This window comes from Saccharomycopsis crataegensis (genome assembly GCF_037102585.1).
Source record: "Saccharomycopsis crataegensis DNA, jcf7180000000084, whole genome shotgun sequence".
NCBI lineage: Eukaryota > Fungi > Ascomycota > Saccharomycetes > Ascoideales > Saccharomycopsidaceae > Saccharomycopsis > Saccharomycopsis crataegensis.
The window spans coordinates 1,927,861-1,948,340 of record NW_027043829.1 but is presented as its reverse complement, the minus strand read 5'-3'; the positions used below and the strand labels follow the sequence as shown (position 1 = coordinate 1,948,340).

Genomic DNA, 20,480 nt, shown 5'->3' with positions numbered 1-20,480 from the left:
TCCCCACCCCCCAACAGAATAATCCGAGGAAAAAGGTGTCAAAAACTCGACTATTGCCAATATGTTAGATACTCTACCTTACATTGATAAATATAGACTTAAATATACTTATATGTACTTCTTAGCGTTTTATTACTATAACATCCAGAACAGCTATTTAGAAACTTTTGGTGAGAATTTGCCCTCGTCCAATTGCAGCAATAGGAAACTACGGAAAATGGGTGGTTGATTACCAATCAATCAACCACCCATTTTGATTACCAATCAATCAACCACCCATTTTCCCGTGACAGCAGAGTCATCCTGGTTATCTACTATAATGGAAATAGTCGCTGTCATAGTCCATTTAAAAAGATACGGATATAAATTCATAAAAGATGTCCGTCTGACTGGTAATTTGGAATAACCTCGTATTTTTATTCATGGAGTATTTGACGGTTTATGTTAGTTACAGATCCTCAAATGAGAAACTTCAATAAAATAAAATAAACAACAACAATTAAACCAACAAATTAAGCTGGTAATTTTTTAAAAATAAAGTACATTTTTTCGTTTTAAATTAAGTAAATAACTTATATAGATAAAAACCGCAATGGTTAATAGGGGTCTAGAGTAGACAAAAAAGGATCAAACATTAAAAAAAATAATAGAAGAAGAAACAATCATTGACAACAGTAATAAAGTAGAAATGAAACAAAAAGAATCTAATCAGAAGTTTCTCTACCATATTCCTTGAACATGTCAACATCACTGATAGAACCACAAATGGTTTCAACCATGATACCGGTAACCAAGTATGGGTCAATGTTAGAAGCTGGTCTTCTGTCTTCAAAGTAACCGTATCCTTCCTTAGCAACGGATCTTGGAATTCTGATAGAAGCACCTCTGTTGGCGACACCAGACATGAAGGTGTTGACAGAAGCAGTTTCGTGTCTACCAGTCAATCTTTGGTCGTTGTCAGCACCGTAAAGAGTAATGTGTTCATTGTGTCTCTTGGCCAACTTTTCAATGGCTTCATCAATGTATTTCATACCACCTTCCTTTCTCATGTTGGCAGTAGAAACGTTAGTGTGACAACCAGCACCGTTCCAGTCACCCTTCAATGGCTTTGGATGGAAAGAAATCTTGACAGCGAATTCTTCGGCAACTCTGTGCAACAAGTATCTGGAAACCCACAATTCATCACCCATAGAGATACCTTCACATGGACCAACTTGGTATTCCCATTGGGAAGGCATGACTTCGGCGTTGATACCAGAAATGTTGATACCAGCATAGAGACAGGCTCTGTAGTGGGCTTCAATAACATCTCTAGCAACAACCTTACCAGTACCAACACCACAGTAGTATGGACCTTGAGGAGCTGGGAAACCACCCTTTGGCCAAGCGTAAACATTGTCCAAGTTGTCGAACAAGGTGTATTCTTGTTCGAGACCAAACCAGGTTTGTTCTTTAGCATGGGCGGTCATCAATTTTTCGGCAGCGTGTCTATGGTTGAACTTGTTTGGAGTACCGTCACTGTTCCAACATTCAGCCAAAACGATAATGTTGTCACCTCTTCTGAATGGATCTGGGTAGTAAGCAACTGGTCTCAAGTAAACATCGGAGTTGTGACCTGGGGCTTGACCAGTGGAAGAACCGTCAAAGTTCCATTCTGGAAGATCATCAAGAGAAGTAACCTTCTTGGACAAGGTCTTACCCTTGGATCTGATGTTGTATTCAGCATCAATCCAGAGATATTCTTTAAAAAAAAAAAAGGATGTTAGTCGTCTGACAAAATCGAAATCAAATAATTGCAAATCAAAAAAAGAATAATTATGACCCACAACGATCACAATTTCTACTTACCAGCAATGACCCTGCCATTTTGAGGCAAGTTAGTGTATTTCTGCAAGATGGCAGTGTTTTCGACAAGAGAACTCATAGTGCTATAGGAATTGGTGTTATTGATGGGCTAATGCAATTAAACAACAACAGCAAAAGAAATCTTCTCAAGAATTTGGCGGTGTTTTGCAGGTGTAGTTTCCTTTCTATATATACGAACATGAAAAGTTTCATTCCTCGGGCCACCTAAAAAGGCGGGTAATGGTCATCTCGCAATGGGTCACGTTCAGTGAGTCACCCTGCTACAGCAACAGAGAGCCAATCATACTGGTCAGATAAGCAGTGCAAGGCCCAATAAGGTAGGCGCTCTCGAAAAAAAAAAAAAAAAAAAAGGTGGTCAGAGAAAGAATTCACTCAAACTGTAGAAGTCGACTAAGGGAAACCGAGGTAACAGTGACTAACTAAAGAGAACACTCCTCGATTTCCAGTCACCAACGTAGGACAACAGGGATGTGGTTGAGTCTTTCTCATCTAGTGCGGGCTCAATGTGGAGGGGTCCTCGCGAAGAACAGTGTGTGGAAATATGTACTCTGAAGCATCAATGGCGTGACCACAATACCCTTTCTATTTTTGGAAAGTGCCGGCGACTTTTCCTTCTTCCCGTATATACCCGCAGGGGGTACCATCGGGTAGAAAGACCATTCTGGGTGATAATTGTTGTGGGGCTGTTACAGATGGCCCAAGTCGAAACACTCTTTACATGGATGTAGCAGTACAAGCGTAAGTTGGTAATAATACGGACATTACTTGAATTGCATTTTATGGTGGTTACAGAATCGAGAGCCAAGGCAAAAATATATGTCTGCTCGTACTAGGTCCAATTGGCCGACACAAAAGATCATGGGGACACCTGACACCTCAAACTGTAATATTGACTTCTATCAAGCTACTCTTTTCCTGTATTTCTGTCTGTAAAATTTTTCTATAATTTTTTTGTTTTGTTTGTGTTTGTGTTTTGGAACTACGATCCCTTAGGTTGGCGTAATGTAAATGTTACCCAGGTTAGTTAACACTCCCCCTGGACACAATAAATGGTTAGTCGAGAAATTAGCCTTTGAAATGTGTAAATCAGAGACAGTGTCTCCACACTGAGACGAAACAAAAATAGTCACATTAACAAATGGATTTAACTAACTCAAAATCATACACCTTATCTTCCCCCGACCAAATTTCTTTCAAACTGATTTGTAACATGTTGTCTAAAAACCCCACTAATTTCTCTTTTCTATAATAACTTCTCAAACGAGCAACCGCATCTTTGTGAATGAAGTGTTGATGATTAATACTCCCCTGAGTCCATTGATGTTGTGAATCAAAAATATAATTCCCAGTTCTCAACTCAAATAGAACATTTCTTAAAGCCACCATGAACTGATATGATTTGAGATCAGCAAAGTCGCAGCTTTTCAAATATACTTGGAGATTAAGCACACTGCCTGTGTTAGTTAAGTTTCTCAAAATTCTCTCGTCGGAGAAAGAAAGGGAAAGGGCCATCATGACGAGTCCGTAACCTTACTTGTCTATTTCAGCAATAGAGTTCCTATTGAAGGCTAAAACATCCTCCAATATGAGCACCGGGCTCCTGAACTCTTCATCCACTGTTATTTTCGAAGTTAGTAAAACAATAATAAGAAATTTGGGCGTACATGTTTAATGCTCCTCGTGTACAGATATCCATCCCCTACTCACAATTGAACATAAGCGTACTATATTCTTCTTTTGTGAAATGGGCATCACCATAAAACTTGTTCACATTGGGTTGGTTGAAATCAGATGATTTGAAAACCCCTGGATATTTTTTGTAATTACTATTGGTAAACGGCCCATGTCTGTAGGCCTGATGATGAAGTAGCATTATCTTTGATGTCAATATTTTGTGGATACGCAAACCCCGACTTTTTGGAGAATCTTCTGAAATTGCTTTAGCAGGGTGTAGGTGGTTACTGAAGGGCACTGTGTTTTATATCTGATGGCTGTAGCAATGGTAATTTAATAAGAGCCTATGGCGAAGTTTCAGGCTCACTGCCATTTCCTGGATTTCTGTTTTTGTGGCGTAGGGTTTTGTGGTTTTGGTGCGTATGCGATGTTGGCTCGAATCCCCTTTTGTTACCACAGGGTTTTGCAGCCGACTGCAGTGGCCCTAAGTCTCCAAATGCTGCCGCGAAACAATATTTGTAACTACCACATATTCGAGGAATGTGTTTTACCTCTGCCCCCTTTATCCAAAACACCAACCAACCAAGCACCAAAAAAAAAAAAAAAAAAGATGAAAAATAGCTGATTGGCAAAAAAGTTGGTTGCATCTTCACATTTCTTCTTATTGTCACCACAGTCCAGTCAATAGCCATTCACTTCTGCTGGCCAGAATACCGTAAAGCCTAGCCACAACATGGGGTTGTTGAGCACCGAAGATAAGGTAAAAGTGAAAAATGCGTTACCCAAGAAGAGGTTCAAGATAATTTGCGGAACCAAGACCCGATTGTATCTCTCCTCTAAAGACTCCCATGAATACAAAGAGTCCACATTACGTGGCGCGATATTACTAGTGGAGCATTTGATTGAAGGAGGGCAATTCTGGTTGAAGATTGTAGATTTAACTAATGATGATGGGGTAATATGGGAGCTAGAGATACCCCGGGATTTCAATTATCGTAAAGAAACTTCTTTCTTTCACTGTTTTGAGATCGAACTGTCTTTGTTTGTGGGGTTTATGTTCAAAGACGCCGATGAAGCCAATCTTTTGTACAGAAGAGTCGTCAATAAAGAAAAATACCGCCACAAGAAGCATAGAAACAGTCATCATCGTCATAGCTTTGAGAAAGACCTCCTCAATAGCAGCAGCATTCGTGATTCTATTATTTCATTAAAATGGCAAGAAGTCTACAAAGAATTGGAAGAAACTCAAGGAATTACCGATGATAAAATTTTCGATAACATTGAATTTATCAAAGACTATATCAAAATTGGAGGCCCACAGGAGCTTGTGGGTCTTGAGCCACCAATTCCGATTTCCTATCACGTCTACAAACTACCAAAACCTCCTCATGATAACAGTTCTCAGCCTTCATTTTCTTCCTACAATAGTGATATCCCCCCATCACTTCCTCCAAAAGATTACGGTTTTAACGACATACCCAGAATGGACGCGCCTTATACTGGTAGAAATAGCCATCCAATTTGTGAATGTGTCAACAATATTCCAATTCAAGCCCATCCTTCAAAGTTTCCTACCCCGAAAAAACGAAAAAGGCCAATCGCGTTATCTGCACCTTATCAACAGTCTCAGTTACAGGACAACTATAGGCAATACCAAGCACAAAAATCCATGGCGGCGAAAAATGCAGTTCCTCCTCCACCAATACCTCCGAAGAAGCAAACTAAAGATGGCCCAACTCCAATATCCATGCCAGTTCCAGTACCTATCATTCCGGCACTCAGCCCCTTAAACTCAAAGTTCTCGAATGATTTCACTTACACAATCGCGGAAGAAGACGAGTGCGCCGCACCACCTGGTAGTATCAAATCAGAGAATCATTTGGATAACCGATCAATTTCTGCTTCTTCCAATTCCACAGTCATCGGTCATATTGTTATGGAAACTTCACGAAAAAGAGCTGATAAGAGTATAATACCTCTTTCCCCAACAGATGGAATAATAAAGGATACCAGAAAAGCTTGTGATAGGGAGTACAAAACCACTGTGAATGGAAAACTGCAGTCTCCGAGGATAACTAGTGAAAATATGATGGACATAGCTGAGTTAATGTCATCAGTTCATGTTTCTGGTGATAATAGACTGGGGGAGACATTGAGTGAGGGAAGAAATAGCTTAAAAATTTCATAGATTTTTTTTTATGTATTTATTTTGTCGTTTTGTTTTACATATTTGTTATTCATTTTTTTTTTTAATTGTTGTTTATTGCATGGGGACCTTATTACTATTACTATTATTATTATTATTATTATTATTATTATTACTATTGTTTTTTTTTGTTTTTAGTTATTTTTAATTATCTCATATTCTATTGCAAACAGTTTGGGACTGGCATCTATATAAACTTTTGTTTTCCATTTTTGGGCAAACAATAATAAAAAATACTTTCCATTATTTCAGTAGTACGTACCGAATCACAATACATGCCACGAATAGTATCACAATAGATCAGGAGTTTTCAGTTGTTAATACCCAATTATTGCTAATGCCAAAAGTACAAAGAAATATTTTAGATCCCTTTTACCTAATTCGGATCTATGCGTACACATGTTCATAAGATGCTGCACAGAATTGTGGTAAAGTATATGATCTATGATTTGTGAAACGTATCCCGTGGAGGCAAAGGGAGTGCCGTTGACAACGGTGAAAGCCGAAGCAATGGAAGTAACACCTGTGGTGCTAGAAATAGATGGCGCCAAAGTGTTTGGTTTTTGGTGATATTGGGGAAACTCAGATTTTTTTTATAATTGTTCAAAGATAGATTTTGAGCATCCAGAAAACTTGCTATTGACTCACTGAACTTGAAATCATCACTACACAAAAGGAAAAAAAAAGTAACTGCTGTTCAGAACTCAAATATCTGAGAGGAAATATTTTTCTTCTTTTGTGATACTTTTACAGTAATGGTAAAGAATGAAAAAAAAAAGGATTATTATTATACGTGGACGAATGAACTCTAGTAGAGAACAATATGAACTTCAAGGAAAAAACAAGAAAGGGTTGTTGATACATGCTAATAAAATAAAAGAAAAATGCTAAAAAAGTAAATAAGTGAAAATTTATCGTTTTTTTTTTTTTTATTCTTCATTCTTCATTTTCTGGATTTAGATTTTGACTTCGACTTTGATTTTTTCTTCAATTCTTTAATCTTTTCCTCGTATTCTTCCTTTTCTTCTTCGTCGCTATCAACCATTTCATCTTCATCCCTGATTATTCCTACTTCAACATCATCATTTCCGTATTCATCGTCCAAGGAATCTTTGTTTTTCTTTGATGGAGTAATAGTTTCAATTTCTTCATCATCACTGTCGTCTTCCAATTCTACGTAATCATCCACCATTTCTTCATCATCATCATTTTCATCATCATCATCATAATCCATCTCACCGTCGTCCATAAGATCCGCATCATCCAATTCCTCATTGTACTCAATATCGCTTTCTTCATCTTCATCATCCCCTTGATCATCAACGTTTTCTTCATAACGGACAATCAAGTCTCTGTTTTTCTTTCTCTTGAAAGGTTCACTGACACAGTTGAAATCGTTCAACAATTCGTTTTTATAATTGATTTTTTCAAATACCACATTCATCTTGCTTTGCAAAAGCAAAATCTTGGATAATTGGGCAGACTTCTTGTTAAGATTGCTCAACAAGAACGATAAATTCTTCAATAATTGCTTATTGGAAGAATTACTATTGATTTCATTAAGCTTCAAATAAGAGCCATGTATAATCAAAACCCATTTGATCCATTGATTCAATTGTATTTGCTTTTGATAAGAAATTGTAGAGGATGCAACGGAAGAGACAAAATTATACTTTTCGGATAACTTATCCAACAAAACAATTGCAAGATCAGAATTCAAGGTCTTGACAGTTTGTTTGATCACTTGCTCATCTTTGGTGCTCAATACAGATTCAAGTAACGAATAATCATTGGATCTTAAAGCTTGGGAAAGAATTATGGTCAATGACCCAGTGGTTGGCTTGGAACTTTTGCCAGTGGCATCGATATTGAAGTTTCGTTCATTATTGATAAAAGTATTTCTCTTTTTCAAGGCTTTGGAGTTTGGGTTCATGGATTGTAATTTATCCCCTAAAGTTTCATCTGGATCTTCGTTCAAAGTGGTTTCGTTCATGATGCTGTCATCGTCGGCATTTTGATTTACTCTATATTTCAAATATTCAAACCCAGCATTACCAGTGGTGTCTGCATCCTCATTGTCTTCATCCAAATCTCTATAATTGTCACCAACGTTCAAAAATACATTGTTTTCACTGTATAATTTAGCGGCAGCAACATCATGACCATAATCAGCGTGCTTAGTTTGGGTGACTACGGGTTTTTCCTTAGTTAACACTATCGATTCCGCGAATCCAAATGAGTTTGATGCTTGATCGTACCAACCAAGATTATCAAAGTAAGGAATAGTAGCATTTTCCAACCACGTTATTATAACTTGGTTGTTCAACACAATACTGTCAAGCAACTTCAATGCATCTTCTTTGATCATGGTTGATTCCGGTCTAGAAATCTTGATTTTAGAGGTAGAAGTTCTCGATAAGCTTCCTTGGGATTGTCTTCTCTTTCTTCTTGTAGTACCATCACCAATAACACTCTTGCCTGAATTGGCCTTTGAATTAGATTCCAAAGGATTATAGAATATTTCACAAATCCCATCCTCGGTGACTACCGAAACCACGCTATTCTTATTGTTTGGAATTGAGCCATAAGAAACATTCTGGACATTGGATTGGGTAACAAGAACCTTCGCTGGCTTGAAATTGTTGGAAATATTGTAAATGTTAATAAATCTATCAGACTTGGCGGAGGTCAATAAATAATCATCATTGAACAAAATTAAATCGGTGATAGTGGTGATATGATTAGAAATCTCGTGGGAAATTTCCTTCTTTTTGATATTATATAGGTAAACTTTGTGGGAAGACACTAATAAGTGAGGCGAGTTTTTGAAATTAATCAACTTTATACATTGTAAGCTTTCATCGTTATGACTTTTGTTGGCATCGTTTGTTATAGTATCTTGTTTCAAAATGTTTGGGATCACTTTATTTTTCTTAAAAGTAGACAAGCTATATTCAATGATCACGTTGGCATCGTTGATACACCATACAGAATTGCTGAGATTCGAATAATGGACGGAAACTATGGCATCAGTGTAAATGTCATCTTCCAAAGTATCAACTAAAGAGTTGTTGACCGGGGAATAAAGTAAGATTTTACCATCAGATGTCCCCACAATCAATATCAAGTTTTCTAATGTTTGTCCAGATACATAACCCCAGTCTAAAGAGTTGACAGAGACTCCTTTATCCAACAAGAAACTGGTGGAAAGCTTTGAAGATGAAGAACTTTTCACCGATTGCACTTGAACTTTATGAGAACTTAAAGCAGTGACAACACTAGCAAAAAGCGAGCATGAAGGATCAAACGATGACTGTATTTCGGAGCTCATGGTAATAAGTCAGGAATAACCACAGAACAAACAGAATGGATTATGATCGCCTAATGATAGCACTCAATGGGCATCACTCTAATTTTTTTCCCTTTTGAAAGTAATAATAAAAAAAAAAAAAAATTTTTTTTTTCTGTCTCCATCATCGCATACGCACAGATAATGGCATATGAGTGCAGTCTAAGATTTCTCAGTACTCTTACCCTCTCGTAAACTAGAACTCACGCAGACAGGTATAAAAACGCAGGATAATCTCATCGATTTTAAAAAGTGCGCCGCTAACAAAGCGCAGGTAAATTGTAAATAAAACCCCAAAGCAACAAAAAAAAAATGTCAGATTTCAATAGCGGTCTAAGTGAAGACTTGTCTCTTCCAAAAGGTAAGTCCCTTCATCCGAGTTACAGGAATTAATTATATTATTAGCCAATTGGCTAGCAGGAAATAACTGCTTTTACTAACATTAAGGTTATAGCAACGGTACAAAAGATTATAAGCGAAGTATTACCGAAAGATCTAGCCTTTTCCAAAGATGCAAGACAGGTACTCATAGAATGCTGCATTGAGTTCATTATGATTCTTGCAACCGAATCGAACGAGATTGCCGAAAAAGAGGCCAAAAAGACAATAGCGAGCGACCATGTATTGAAAGCATTAACAGAGTTGGGGTACGACGATTACCTTAATCCAATCCGTCAGCTACTAGCCCAACATAAAGAGAGTGTTAAAGGCAGAGAAAAGAAAAATTCGAAGTTCCAAAACTCAGGGCTTACTGAAGAAGAATTGTTGAAAAAGCAAGAAGAGTTATTTCGATTATCCAGAAACAGATTACAGAATAATGGGCAGGTATCTCCAACAACGCCCACAGGTGTTGACAATCCTATAAAGTCTGAGATCGGGATAAAAAAGGAATAATACCGACGAATGACAAGGAGAATGACGTGAAGTATTGTGACCCTTTTTAACATTTTTTTTGTTTTCTTTTTCCCTCTTTCTGCTTTCTCATTATAATTGTATCATTAGTGTATATATATATTAAGTTTTCTATTTTTTGCTGGTGCCTCATGGTATATTATAATTATGGCTGTATATTGAAGGATAAAACAAGACTTCAAAAGCATGTTCCTTTGTTATCCTTAATAAGGAGCGTCTATTTTTTGATCTTTTTCCTACAGCTTTTGCGCTAACAAGGCAGCTTCATGCCTAAGTCCATCAGGTCAAACTATGCTATGCTATGTTTTTATCTCTGTCAATTGAAACAATATCGCCCAGATATCAATGTTTCATGATAGTTTTCTAATTGATCCAAACCTTTATTACATTGATCTGCACGTGCCTATTTTTTTTTATTTTTTTTTTTTTGGTTGTTACTGTTTGCACAAACGGTCCCATCAACTAATATCGAATTAAGAAGCTTCGTATCGAATACTTCAAATGATCAGAAACTTATTTTTCCGGATCGTAAATTGGGTTATACCGGTATGTACTAGCTTCTACTTTTTGAGCCACCTGAATTCTCCAAAATTATCTTAGATCTAACCCATATAATAGATTTTCTATTTGGTATTAATAACCGTCTGTATTAGACTCAATATTCTGTATATTATTAATCCACTACATCCTTCTGAATATGAGTACTTTCTAATTTATCTCATACTCATCATAAACTACTCTAGTTTTTTGCTATCAACTTTCGTATCACCGGGACACTTGAAAAATGGAGACGATCAGAATAATTCAAAATATTCCAGATTATTCAAGCCGAACAATATCATATTTTTTCAGAAGAACCAATGCCTCAGTTGTAAAGTCGAGAAGATTGCCAGGTCAAAGCATTGTTCTGTTTGTGATCGATGTGTTATGCTTCACGATCATCACTGTGTGTGGATCAACAATTGTGTCGGATACCACAATTTCAAATGGTTTTTGACGTACTTGGTCACGCTATTGGTGATTTTTTGTTATGGGTTTATATTAAATGCCAGATTTATGATCAAATTTTGGGATCATGAGCAAGTGCAAAACAGCTTTAGTTTCCAGAACTTGAAGGTATTGGCAAACTCTAATATAAAAGATCTTCTCAAGAATTATTTGTTAATTTATTACAATTTCTACAAGATGTTAGTTAAAGCCATGAATAAAGTGGATGATGGTAATAGCGCTACGAAGTTTTCAATCATTTTCATTATACTATGTGTTATCTTCTTCGGGGTAATTGCAGTTTTCTTTCATGGAATATTGGAAAATATTGGGTACCTTGGGGTAACGGAGAATGAGAAATCCAAATGGCAAATTATTCATGATATGATTGACTACCAGCATTTATTCAGATATTATGTGAGCAAAGATGAGGAATTGGAATTCAAGAATGAATTGTTATACGATAAAATAAAGCAAAGGAATTTTATTTATATTAGTAAATGTTTCTATTACGTGAACGAGGACAAGGATACAACTGTGCCAAAGACAAACTCCAAAAGTTGTTTTGATATCCTCAAGTCCAACTTGCTAACTTTTAGAGCGACCCAATACAATAATACAAAATCCAAAAACATTACCACCATCAAATACGTCACATTAAACTCCTACAATGAAAAGGAAATCCTTATAACTTCTAGTAACTGCAGACGAGTAATTCCGGTCAAATCATTGGAAGAGTTAGAAAACATTTACGATCTTCAATCTTTCAAGGAGAATATTTCGATAATATTATAGATCTCCGCGAATATTTTTCATTCATTCATTCATCCTTTTATTTATTTATTTGTTGTCTAAAAACTCTAATATATTATAGAACCTACTTATTTTTGACGTTGCCTCCCCCAACAAATTCATGTGCTGCAAGGCCAATAGCCCTGGGGCCACAGAGAAAAAAAAAAGGTCTCAGTAAGGATGGGGCAACGTAGCGTCATTTTTTCCCCCAAATATTTCCAGGTTGTGATCACACTTAACAAACCTGCTTTCAGAAGATTCATTGTTAAACACCAAAGAAAATTTTGGTTGGGGCCCAGAGTTTCATGATCTGTTGAAGTATTATTCTCTCATTAATTTTTTTCTCTCTTACTTCTTGATTCAAGACCACACTATCTTTACCCATACAGATCATTCCAGAAAAAAAAAAAAAAAAACGACCCCAGTTAAAAAATCGCCAGTGATAGAGGCAAAAATAAAAGATATCAAAGACGATAATAGAAAACACCTTATAGATAATTATGGACCCATCTATCAATTTTACTCCTAAGAGTTTTTCAAAGCGACTTTCAAGACATAGTTACATTAGTTCTATTCTGGAGGTTGAACGATCCGTACTGAGGCTATCAATTGATGAAAATGCTAACAAGCACAGTCATGCTGACAACTCCCAGACAAATCCTCATCCATCACAAAGTACCGACACAATTGTGGATGATGAGGTACACTATTGTTTGTATTGTCAAGAATCAAGTCCTGATTGTTTGGTGAAGTGCGCTGGATGCCTGAACTATTTTTGCAATTCTGGAATAAAGGATTCAAGTCATATTTTCATTCACTCGAAATTCTTACACCACGATTCATTCAGATTATTGAATTACCAAAAAAACGAAAATTATGAGGCAGAAAACCAGGAATACCTTGCTCAAAAGGACTCTGGGGCAGACCAAATACTCAGAAAACCTACAAAGTTTCTAGACACCGCGATTGAGTGTGCCCATTGTTCAAATCAAAATATTTACGAATTGTCATTCATTTTGATCAACGATACCACCAAAGAGTTAGTGAATTTGAAAACCGAATATTCCCAAGTAGATAAGCTACAAAATTTAGATAAGAAAATAATATTTTTTTGTTCAAATTCTAAGCCGATTATCGGAACCGGAATTGGTGTCCAGAGTTCCGTGTCAGAAGATTTGTGCTTCAAAAATCTACAGCAAAAATTATTTGGTGGATTGGATATTGAAGAGGATTTCATTAAGCCAATAGTCAATAATTATGATAAAAGTAATAAGTTTGGGTTTAAGAAGTTTTTCTTCAACAGGCTAATTTTGAAGGACAATTCTAATAGTAATCTGAAATTGTTATACAACCAGTTAAACTTAAGTAATATCTACACTATAGAAACCAAACGGTTACAACAGCTCAAAAAACAAAAGCTCAAGAAAAATGATTTTTATAATCTCATTGATGAGAACAATGATTATCAGTTTTTTGATAGTGATGACGAATCTGATTTCGAAGATGAAGTAGATGAAAAAGAGACAAGAGACACTGAAAAATCAAGGGAATCAGAAACACCATCTAGAAATCTTTTCACTTCACCGCTCTTGAACGAAGAAAATGAATTGTTTCAAAATAAAACTAATGGGTTGAAGAAAATCACAAAGAGTCATTTATCAAAGATTTCCACCTATGAATCATTTGCTGAATTTTCGGCTCATCATTTGAACTTAATGTTCAAAGAACAATATGCCATGTTATCCTTACTGTCAACATCTCATAAATTGTCGAATAATATGGTATTTGTTCCCTACAAGAAAATCACGTTCGGTGATCAATGCGATGTTGTGATTAGATTGAATACAAATTATAACTTACCAATATTGAAAATCAGACAAATTTTGGGTTTCCAACACCCAGTATCGGGCAGAACTTCATTTGGGATGATTGAACAGGTTCCGAACAATACGTTTAATCCGGAAATAAAATTAAAATTGTTGAAGTTCAAGAATCATAGCAATAATAAATACGTTACCGAAGAAACTTTTATTGAGAACTTGGAAGACTGTTTGAGAAAACTACATAATGAAACCAATTCAAAATCGACAGCAACATCAGAAGGCCAAGGCTCTGCATCACATCTCAGTTTTGACAAAACCGTGAGTGACTATAAATTGTTCAATATTATTCCCTTTGATTTAGTGTTTTCTCGGATTATTGATATTATTTTCCAGATCTTATCAGGCGAAATTCGCATCAATAACTTTCTTCTCAATGTTATTCTTGGGAAAAATTTTGAAAATTTTGAATTTAATTTATCTTCTTTCAGATCCAATAATTTCTACAACGAAAACTTTAACTTGTCACAAAGAAGAGCGATTGACAATCTTGACTCCAACAAGGTGGTGTTGATTAAAGGTGAAGTTGGAACGGGGAAAACTTTAGTGAGTTCAGGAATCATCAAGAACTTGATTGAGAAAAACCTTGGTCCAGTGTTGGTTTGCTCAGGAGCAAATTCTAGTATTGACAATTTGTGTGAAAGGTTCTATCAAGACTTTGTGATTAATAAATCAAACAAAGATAACAATAGTGATGAGGAAATCCTAATTTCCAGACTAGTTGCACCATTGAAAGAAGGACAATACAACATTAATCATAAAATTGGGGGTATTTGTTTCCATAATTTCATCTTATCGAATGCTCCAGAAGAATTGATTGATTTATTCATTAAGAACAAGGTCGGTGGTCTCTCGAGTTTGTCTCCAAAAAATACTACCAGACTCAATAAGTTTTACCAAGATTTCTTCCAACAACAAGACGCAATTTTCACTACTTGTTACAATGCCTTTGATCCAAAACTTAATGGCGTGAAATTCAAATCTATCGTGATTGATGATTGTTCTGCCACCATGAACTTGTTATCTTTAATACCACTTGCCAAAAACTGTGAGAAATTGGTGTTGATTGGAGATGACAAACAATTGAGTCCTTACATTCATGATTTGAAAATGCGAGGCCGTCGTGAATTAGATAATGAAGACAATCAAACCGTGCATTGTAATTTCTTGAAGCAATCCTTATTCCAAAGAATTTTATACAATAAATTGGTGAAGCCAATTGTGTTAACTGAACAGTATCGAATGAATAACAAGCTTGCAGAATTCCCTAATAATTTCTTTTACAACAATGAATTGATCAACGGAATCATTAATCAAGCTAGAAAATCCAGCATTAGAAACTCCCTGGGGGCTAATGGAAGATCTGCGGGGCTTTCAAGATCAATGTCGTTGAACTCTATTGGTGAATTATCTAACAGAAGATCTTCCATAGCCGGTAATCAACGCCAGTCCATGATATCAGCAAATATTAATAAGTTCCCTTGGCCTAATATGAAGGCGCCAATGGTGTTTTGGGATCATACCGATTGCAAATCGTACAAGGAAAATGAAATGAAATACCACAAGAAGATTAACAACATTGAGAATTTTTACATCAATCAAAAGACCTATCAGAATCAATACGAAGTGAAAAAGATCATCGAAGTAATCAAACGCTTGCACTTTGACTGTGGGGTAGAGTTGAAAGATATTGGGGTAGTTACAATTTATCCAGGCCAAAGAGTGTTGATTACTCAAATGATACAAGAAGAATTTGCTGGGTATCAAGATAAGTCAAATAAGAGAAACAGTAAAAGATCTAGTATGCATAGAAGAAGCTCTAGTGTCAGTGGGAACGGTAATGGGAATTATAACAACAACAGTAACAACAATAATAACAACAAAACACATAACAGACGAAAAAGTTATACCAATAATAATAACAATAACAGTATTGACAAGAACAGAAACTTCAGCAATCAATTCCAAAGACTTTCGGCTAAATCTAGTGATTTTCTATTTGAAACTCATAATCCAAATGAGTACGAAATGTCTGAAATTGATAAAGTGAAGAATATTGAAATTGGATCGGTGGATTCCTTCCAAGGAAAAGAGAAAGAATATATTTTATTCAGTACCGTGAAGAGTGAGCTTATCGAGGAGGATAATCTTGAAGAACTTAAAGTGGTGGATGATTATCGAAGACTCAACGTTGGGGTTACCAGAGCCAGAAAAGGTTTGATTGTGCTTGGTAATTCCATTATTTTAAGCCAAACCAGCAGATATTGGAGTAATTATTTGAGTTACTTGTACGAACAGAACTGTGTAGTGGAAGGCGATGAGATTGCGAATTGGCAAAATAATAACTATAAAACTCATTTGACCTACCTTGTTAGATGATTCCAGTTTATACTATAGGCGATAATTCTATTTTGTTATATTTTATTTTATTTGTTCCAATTTTTTATCATATAGATATATATATATATATATATATATATATATATACATACATAAATTAAAGGTACATCTAATTCCTCATTTTCCTTAGCATTTCTTTTGTTTTTGAATATTATGTCCTCTTAAAGATAGTAGGAGGTTTGTTCCCAGCTGTGATTTGTTAGCAGTCAAGAATATCCGATGGAAAGATATTATGCCAGTCACATGACAAAGGATTGATTAGAGCCGTAGGATTGGTTCCTCCTGCATCTCTCTTTTCTTTTTTGGAGGGGACAAAGGTGGGGCTGAATTTCACCCCCTCAATCGTTACTTCTGACCATCACGATATGTCCACGCATAATTAGATTGTTTTGTTTTTTCTTTTTTCTGTGCTACTGTGTCTACCTCTGTGTAGTAGCTACCCTCTTCCAGCAGCAATGTTTTCAACAAGAGAATGAAACAGCTCGCAAGATCTACACAGTCCACCACCCCCAACCGTAGGACTCGAAATCTTTCTTCTTATAGTGATACACGCTGGCTGCAAAATACGATGTCACACACCGATCACCTACGTAATCAACACCCCCTGTCCGGCTGGCGGGTGCCCAGCTGACTCACCGAACAACTCCGAGGAGACCCATCCCCTCACTCTCCGAACCACAGCCAATAATATGTTTTTCCGATAGCATGCACACCCTCTCAGCCTTTGCTTTTTGTGCGATGATGAGCAAAAAAAAAAAAAATAGAAAAATTCTTCGAGCAGAGGGGTGATGTATGTCACTCACTATTATAAATACCAGACGTTTCCACATTCTGTAATATTTTAGTGCGACACGGTACTCGGTTTGCGCTTTTATTGTCACCGTTTACCTTTCCTAAGCACAATCATCAAAGGAAATCATGTTCTCTCGTGTTGGAATGGCCTCTAAAAGAGTGGCTTTCAACGCCGCTGCCATTTCTAGAAAGCCGTTGATCACCAAGACCGCGAAATTTTCCACCACCAAGGTCACTAGAGCTCCAGCTTCAGGGTTTGTCAAGTTTGCCAAAAACGCTTGGAAAGCAACCTGGATCTCTGCTCTCTTGGGTGTCGGATACTTGGGTTACAGTATTTATGATGAATCGAAACCAAAAGCTAACCAAGTCAAGCATTCCGAACTTACTCCATCCGGAAACAAGAAGAAGAACTTGGTTATTTTGGGTTCTGGCTGGGGTTCCATTTCTCTTTTGAAGAACTTGGACACCACTTTGTACAACGTTACTATTATTTCCCCAAGAAACTACTTCCTTTTCACCCCATTGTTACCATCTGTGCCAACCGGAACCGTTGACTTGAAATCTATTGTCGAACCTGTCAGAACCATTACCAGAAGATCTAATGGTGAAGTCATTTACATTGAAGCTGAAGCCACCTCCATTGACCCTGCCACCAAAACTATTACCTACAAGCATACTAAGGATCATGAAGGTAACCCAGTTGATTCTAGATTTGAAACCTCTATCTCCTACGATTACTTAGTTGTCGGTGTCGGTGCTAAGGTTGGTACTTTCGGTACCCCTGGTGTTGACAAACACGCTTGTTTCCTTAAGGAAGGTTATGACTCCACTAAGATCAGAAGAAAATTGTTGGACTGTATTGAACAAGCCAATTTGTTGCCAGAAGATGACCCAGAAAGAAAGAGATTGTTGACCACCATTGTTGTCGGTGGTGGCCCAACTGGTGTTGAATTGGCTGGGGAATTGCAAGATTACGTTGAGCAAGATTTGTCTAGATGGGTCCCAACCATTGCTCCACAAATCAAAGTTACTTTGTTGGAAGCTATGCCAAAGATTTTGGCCATGTTTGACAAGACTTTGATTGATTATGCTGCTCAAATTTTGGCTGAATCTAACATTGATTTGCAAACCAACACTATGGTTAAGAAGGTTGATGAAACTAATGTCTATGCCAGTGTTAAGCAAGCCGATGGCTCTTCCAAGATGGTTACTTTGCCTTATGGTCTTTTGGTCTGGGCTACCGGTAACGCTACTAGAGAAGTTATCACTGATTTGTTTAAAAAGATTCCAGAACAAGCTAATGCTAGAAGAGGTTTGTTGTTGGATGACTACTTGAAGGTTCAAGGTTCTGATGATATTTATGCTCTCGGTGACTGTACTTTCACCAAATACGCCCCAACTGCCCAAGTTGCTCACCAAGAAGGTGTCTACTTGGCTGAATTGTTCCACAACTTAGCTAAGGTTGACGAATTGAAATTCGAGTTATCCAAGAGTGTTTTGGACACCGAAAAGACCAACAAATTGAACAGAAAATTGACTAGAGCTTCCAAATTGGAACCATTCAAATACGTTCACTTTGGCGCTTTGGCATACATTGGTTCTGAAAAGGCTATTGCTGACTTGACCTGGAAAGACTGGCAAACCTTCCAATCTGGTGGTTTGTTCACTTACATCTTCTGGAAGACTGCCTACGTTTCCATGTGTTTGAGTGTGAGAAACAAGGTTTTGGTCTGTGTTGATTGGAGTAAGACTGCTATCTTTGGTAGAGATACCTCTAACTAGATGTGGAATGTGACCAATTAGGTTTTGCTATCCACATTTTCTCTACATCATTATTATGAAGTTTTATGTTTTTGTGCTTAATTTTTTTTAAACTTTTTTCCGTTTTGTTCTGCCATTGTACTTATACAAATTTTGGTCATTGATATTCCATGTTGAATCATTTAGTTTTTTTTTTTTTTTTCTTTTTCTTTTTCTTTCTCTCTAGTTTCTCATCATTTTATAATCATATTGTAAAATAACTAATTATACTTATTTGCTCCGGATTGTTTATATATCATATATGATGATCTTGGAGCTGTTATTGAGAAATTCCAGTTGTAGATCACCCGCACAGCACTGCCTGCAGGAGAAAATATTTCAGCTGCTACGCGCAAACGCGTAACTGGACTATTCTCTCTATTCAGAGCATAGGAACGGTCCAATAGTCAGATCACCATAGTCTATTCTAGAACATCTACAAATGCAGCAACTAATCTGGAAATCCGTTCCTGTACCAGCAAAAGTATGTCTAGAATGTATATTTCGACGGGTACTGATTTCTTTACGCATTCTGACCATTTTCTTTAGGAAGTCTCTTTGGCTAAAGTGCTTCGATGTGGCCAGGCATTTCGGTGGAAAAATATCGACAACGTGTGGTCATGTACTCTCAAAGGACGAGTGGTATTTTTGAAACAGGATGATTCAAACCTATACTACAGTTCCCTTGCCTCGATCACAGATCAACAACAACAACAACAACAACAACAACAACACGATGATACCCTCGCGGTGATCAAGGATTATTTGAACTTGGAGATCAATCTTGAGAAATTATATGAATTATGGTCTTCGAAAGACCCCAACTTCCAGAAGAAATCTGGAGCGTTTTCTGGAATAAGGATCCTTCGACAAGATCCCTGGGAAAACTTGGTGTCGTTCATTTGTTCGACTAACAATAACGTGAAGCGGATTTCCCAAATGTGCGACAATTTGTGTATTAATTTCGGCACCTATATCACCACCCACAACGATATCAAATATTACGAGTTCCCTACTCCACAGTCCTTGGCCCATGAGTCAGTTGAGCAAAAACTTCGCGACTTGAGTTTTGGTTACCGTGCCAAATACATTTACAAGACCGCGTGTCAGATTACAAATTCTCCCAATGGTCTTGCTGATCTAGTGGGGTTAAGATCTTTGGATTACAAAACTTGTCATACAGAATTATTGAAATTTACTGGAGTAGGGCCAAAAGTCGCGGATTGTGTAAGTTTGATGAGCATGGATAAACACGATGTTGTCCCCATCGATACCCATGTTTGGACGATTGCCCAACGTGATTACAAGTTCAAGACAGGATCTAAGACATTAAATAGCAAAGTTTATGTACAAACCGGGGATTTCTTCAGGGAATTATGGGGCGAGTATGCTGGATGGGCGCACTCGGTGTTGTTTGCTGCGGATTTGGGAGATTTGAATAATGGGGTCAATGTGCAAGATGGTAAAGCTATCAAGAATGGGGGGAATATTAAGAAAGAAAAAGTGAAAAAGGAAAACGATACCAACAGTGACAAAGAGAATTTGGGAATCATGCAACAGCAGCAAGAAGAGGTAATTATCTACAGCTCCTCTGGAAGACCATTAAGAGGTAAAAGAAAATTACAAATGATTAATCAAGGAGTGATTAAAAAAGTTAAAAAAGAATGAACTTTGATATAATTTTAATAGATTCAACTTTTGAAACACAACAGGGGGAAAAATGGCACACCTGGGTATAATTACTTATCTGTAACAGATTTAGAGAGAGAAAGAGAAAGAGAAAGAGAAAGAAAGAGAGAGAGAGAGAGAGATAGAGAGAGAG

At 36.8% G+C, this 20,480-nt stretch overlaps 10 protein-coding genes across 10 annotated transcripts; 6 read left to right on the top strand and 4 right to left on the bottom strand. All coding sequences in view use genetic code 12, as the record gives it.

Moving 5' to 3' along the window:
• Positions 1 to 704: 704 nt before the first annotated feature.
• Positions 705 to 1,924, bottom strand: DASC09_038540 (uncharacterized protein; the record flags this gene model as incomplete). The annotated part of the gene is made up of 2 exons (XM_064997453.1): positions 705 to 1,741; positions 1,849 to 1,924. The coding sequence occupies 2 exons, from the start codon at positions 1,922 to 1,924 to the stop codon at positions 705 to 707; spliced, it is 1,113 nt and encodes a 370-aa protein (XP_064853525.1).
• Positions 1,925 to 2,997: 1,073 nt separating this feature from the next.
• On the bottom strand, positions 2,998 to 3,378 carry DASC09_038530 (uncharacterized protein; the record flags this gene model as incomplete). Its single annotated transcript, XM_064997452.1, has 1 exon — positions 2,998 to 3,378. The coding sequence occupies one exon, from the start codon at positions 3,376 to 3,378 to the stop codon at positions 2,998 to 3,000; it is 381 nt and encodes a 126-aa protein (XP_064853524.1).
• An 18-nt stretch (positions 3,379 to 3,396) lies between these two features.
• Positions 3,397 to 3,739, bottom strand: DASC09_038520 (uncharacterized protein; the record flags this gene model as incomplete). The annotated part of the gene is made up of 2 exons (XM_064997451.1): positions 3,397 to 3,482; positions 3,592 to 3,739. The coding sequence occupies 2 exons, from the start codon at positions 3,737 to 3,739 to the stop codon at positions 3,397 to 3,399; spliced, it is 234 nt and encodes a 77-aa protein (XP_064853523.1).
• A 534-nt stretch (positions 3,740 to 4,273) lies between these two features.
• On the top strand, positions 4,274 to 5,728 carry DASC09_038510 (uncharacterized protein; the record flags this gene model as incomplete). Its single annotated transcript, XM_064997450.1, has 1 exon — positions 4,274 to 5,728. One exon carries the CDS (start codon positions 4,274 to 4,276, stop codon positions 5,726 to 5,728), a length of 1,455 nt encoding a protein of 484 aa, XP_064853522.1.
• Positions 5,729 to 6,689: 961 nt separating this feature from the next.
• Positions 6,690 to 9,077, bottom strand: UTP5 (Utp5p; the record flags this gene model as incomplete). The annotated part of the gene is made up of 1 exon (XM_064997449.1): positions 6,690 to 9,077. The coding sequence occupies one exon, from the start codon at positions 9,075 to 9,077 to the stop codon at positions 6,690 to 6,692; it is 2,388 nt and encodes a 795-aa protein (XP_064853521.1).
• A 330-nt stretch (positions 9,078 to 9,407) lies between these two features.
• NCB2 (negative cofactor 2 transcription regulator complex subunit NCB2) lies at positions 9,408 to 9,989 on the top strand (the record flags this gene model as incomplete). Its single annotated transcript, XM_064997448.1, has 2 exons — positions 9,408 to 9,456; positions 9,550 to 9,989. The coding sequence occupies 2 exons, from the start codon at positions 9,408 to 9,410 to the stop codon at positions 9,987 to 9,989; spliced, it is 489 nt and encodes a 162-aa protein (XP_064853520.1).
• A 519-nt stretch (positions 9,990 to 10,508) lies between these two features.
• Positions 10,509 to 11,789, top strand: DASC09_038480 (palmitoyltransferase; the record flags this gene model as incomplete). The annotated part of the gene is made up of 2 exons (XM_064997447.1): positions 10,509 to 10,553; positions 10,626 to 11,789. 2 exons carry the CDS (start codon positions 10,509 to 10,511, stop codon positions 11,787 to 11,789), a joined length of 1,209 nt encoding a protein of 402 aa, XP_064853519.1.
• A 497-nt stretch (positions 11,790 to 12,286) lies between these two features.
• On the top strand, positions 12,287 to 16,045 carry DASC09_038470 (uncharacterized protein; the record flags this gene model as incomplete). Its single annotated transcript, XM_064997446.1, has 1 exon — positions 12,287 to 16,045. The coding sequence occupies one exon, from the start codon at positions 12,287 to 12,289 to the stop codon at positions 16,043 to 16,045; it is 3,759 nt and encodes a 1,252-aa protein (XP_064853518.1).
• Positions 16,046 to 16,984: 939 nt separating this feature from the next.
• Positions 16,985 to 18,640, top strand: DASC09_038460 (NADH-ubiquinone reductase (H(+)-translocating) NDE1; the record flags this gene model as incomplete). The annotated part of the gene is made up of 1 exon (XM_064997445.1): positions 16,985 to 18,640. The coding sequence occupies one exon, from the start codon at positions 16,985 to 16,987 to the stop codon at positions 18,638 to 18,640; it is 1,656 nt and encodes a 551-aa protein (XP_064853517.1).
• Positions 18,641 to 19,100: 460 nt separating this feature from the next.
• OGG1 (8-oxoguanine glycosylase OGG1) lies at positions 19,101 to 20,326 on the top strand (the record flags this gene model as incomplete). Its single annotated transcript, XM_064997444.1, has 2 exons — positions 19,101 to 19,142; positions 19,208 to 20,326. 2 exons carry the CDS (start codon positions 19,101 to 19,103, stop codon positions 20,324 to 20,326), a joined length of 1,161 nt encoding a protein of 386 aa, XP_064853516.1.
• Positions 20,327 to 20,480: the final 154 nt, after the last annotated feature.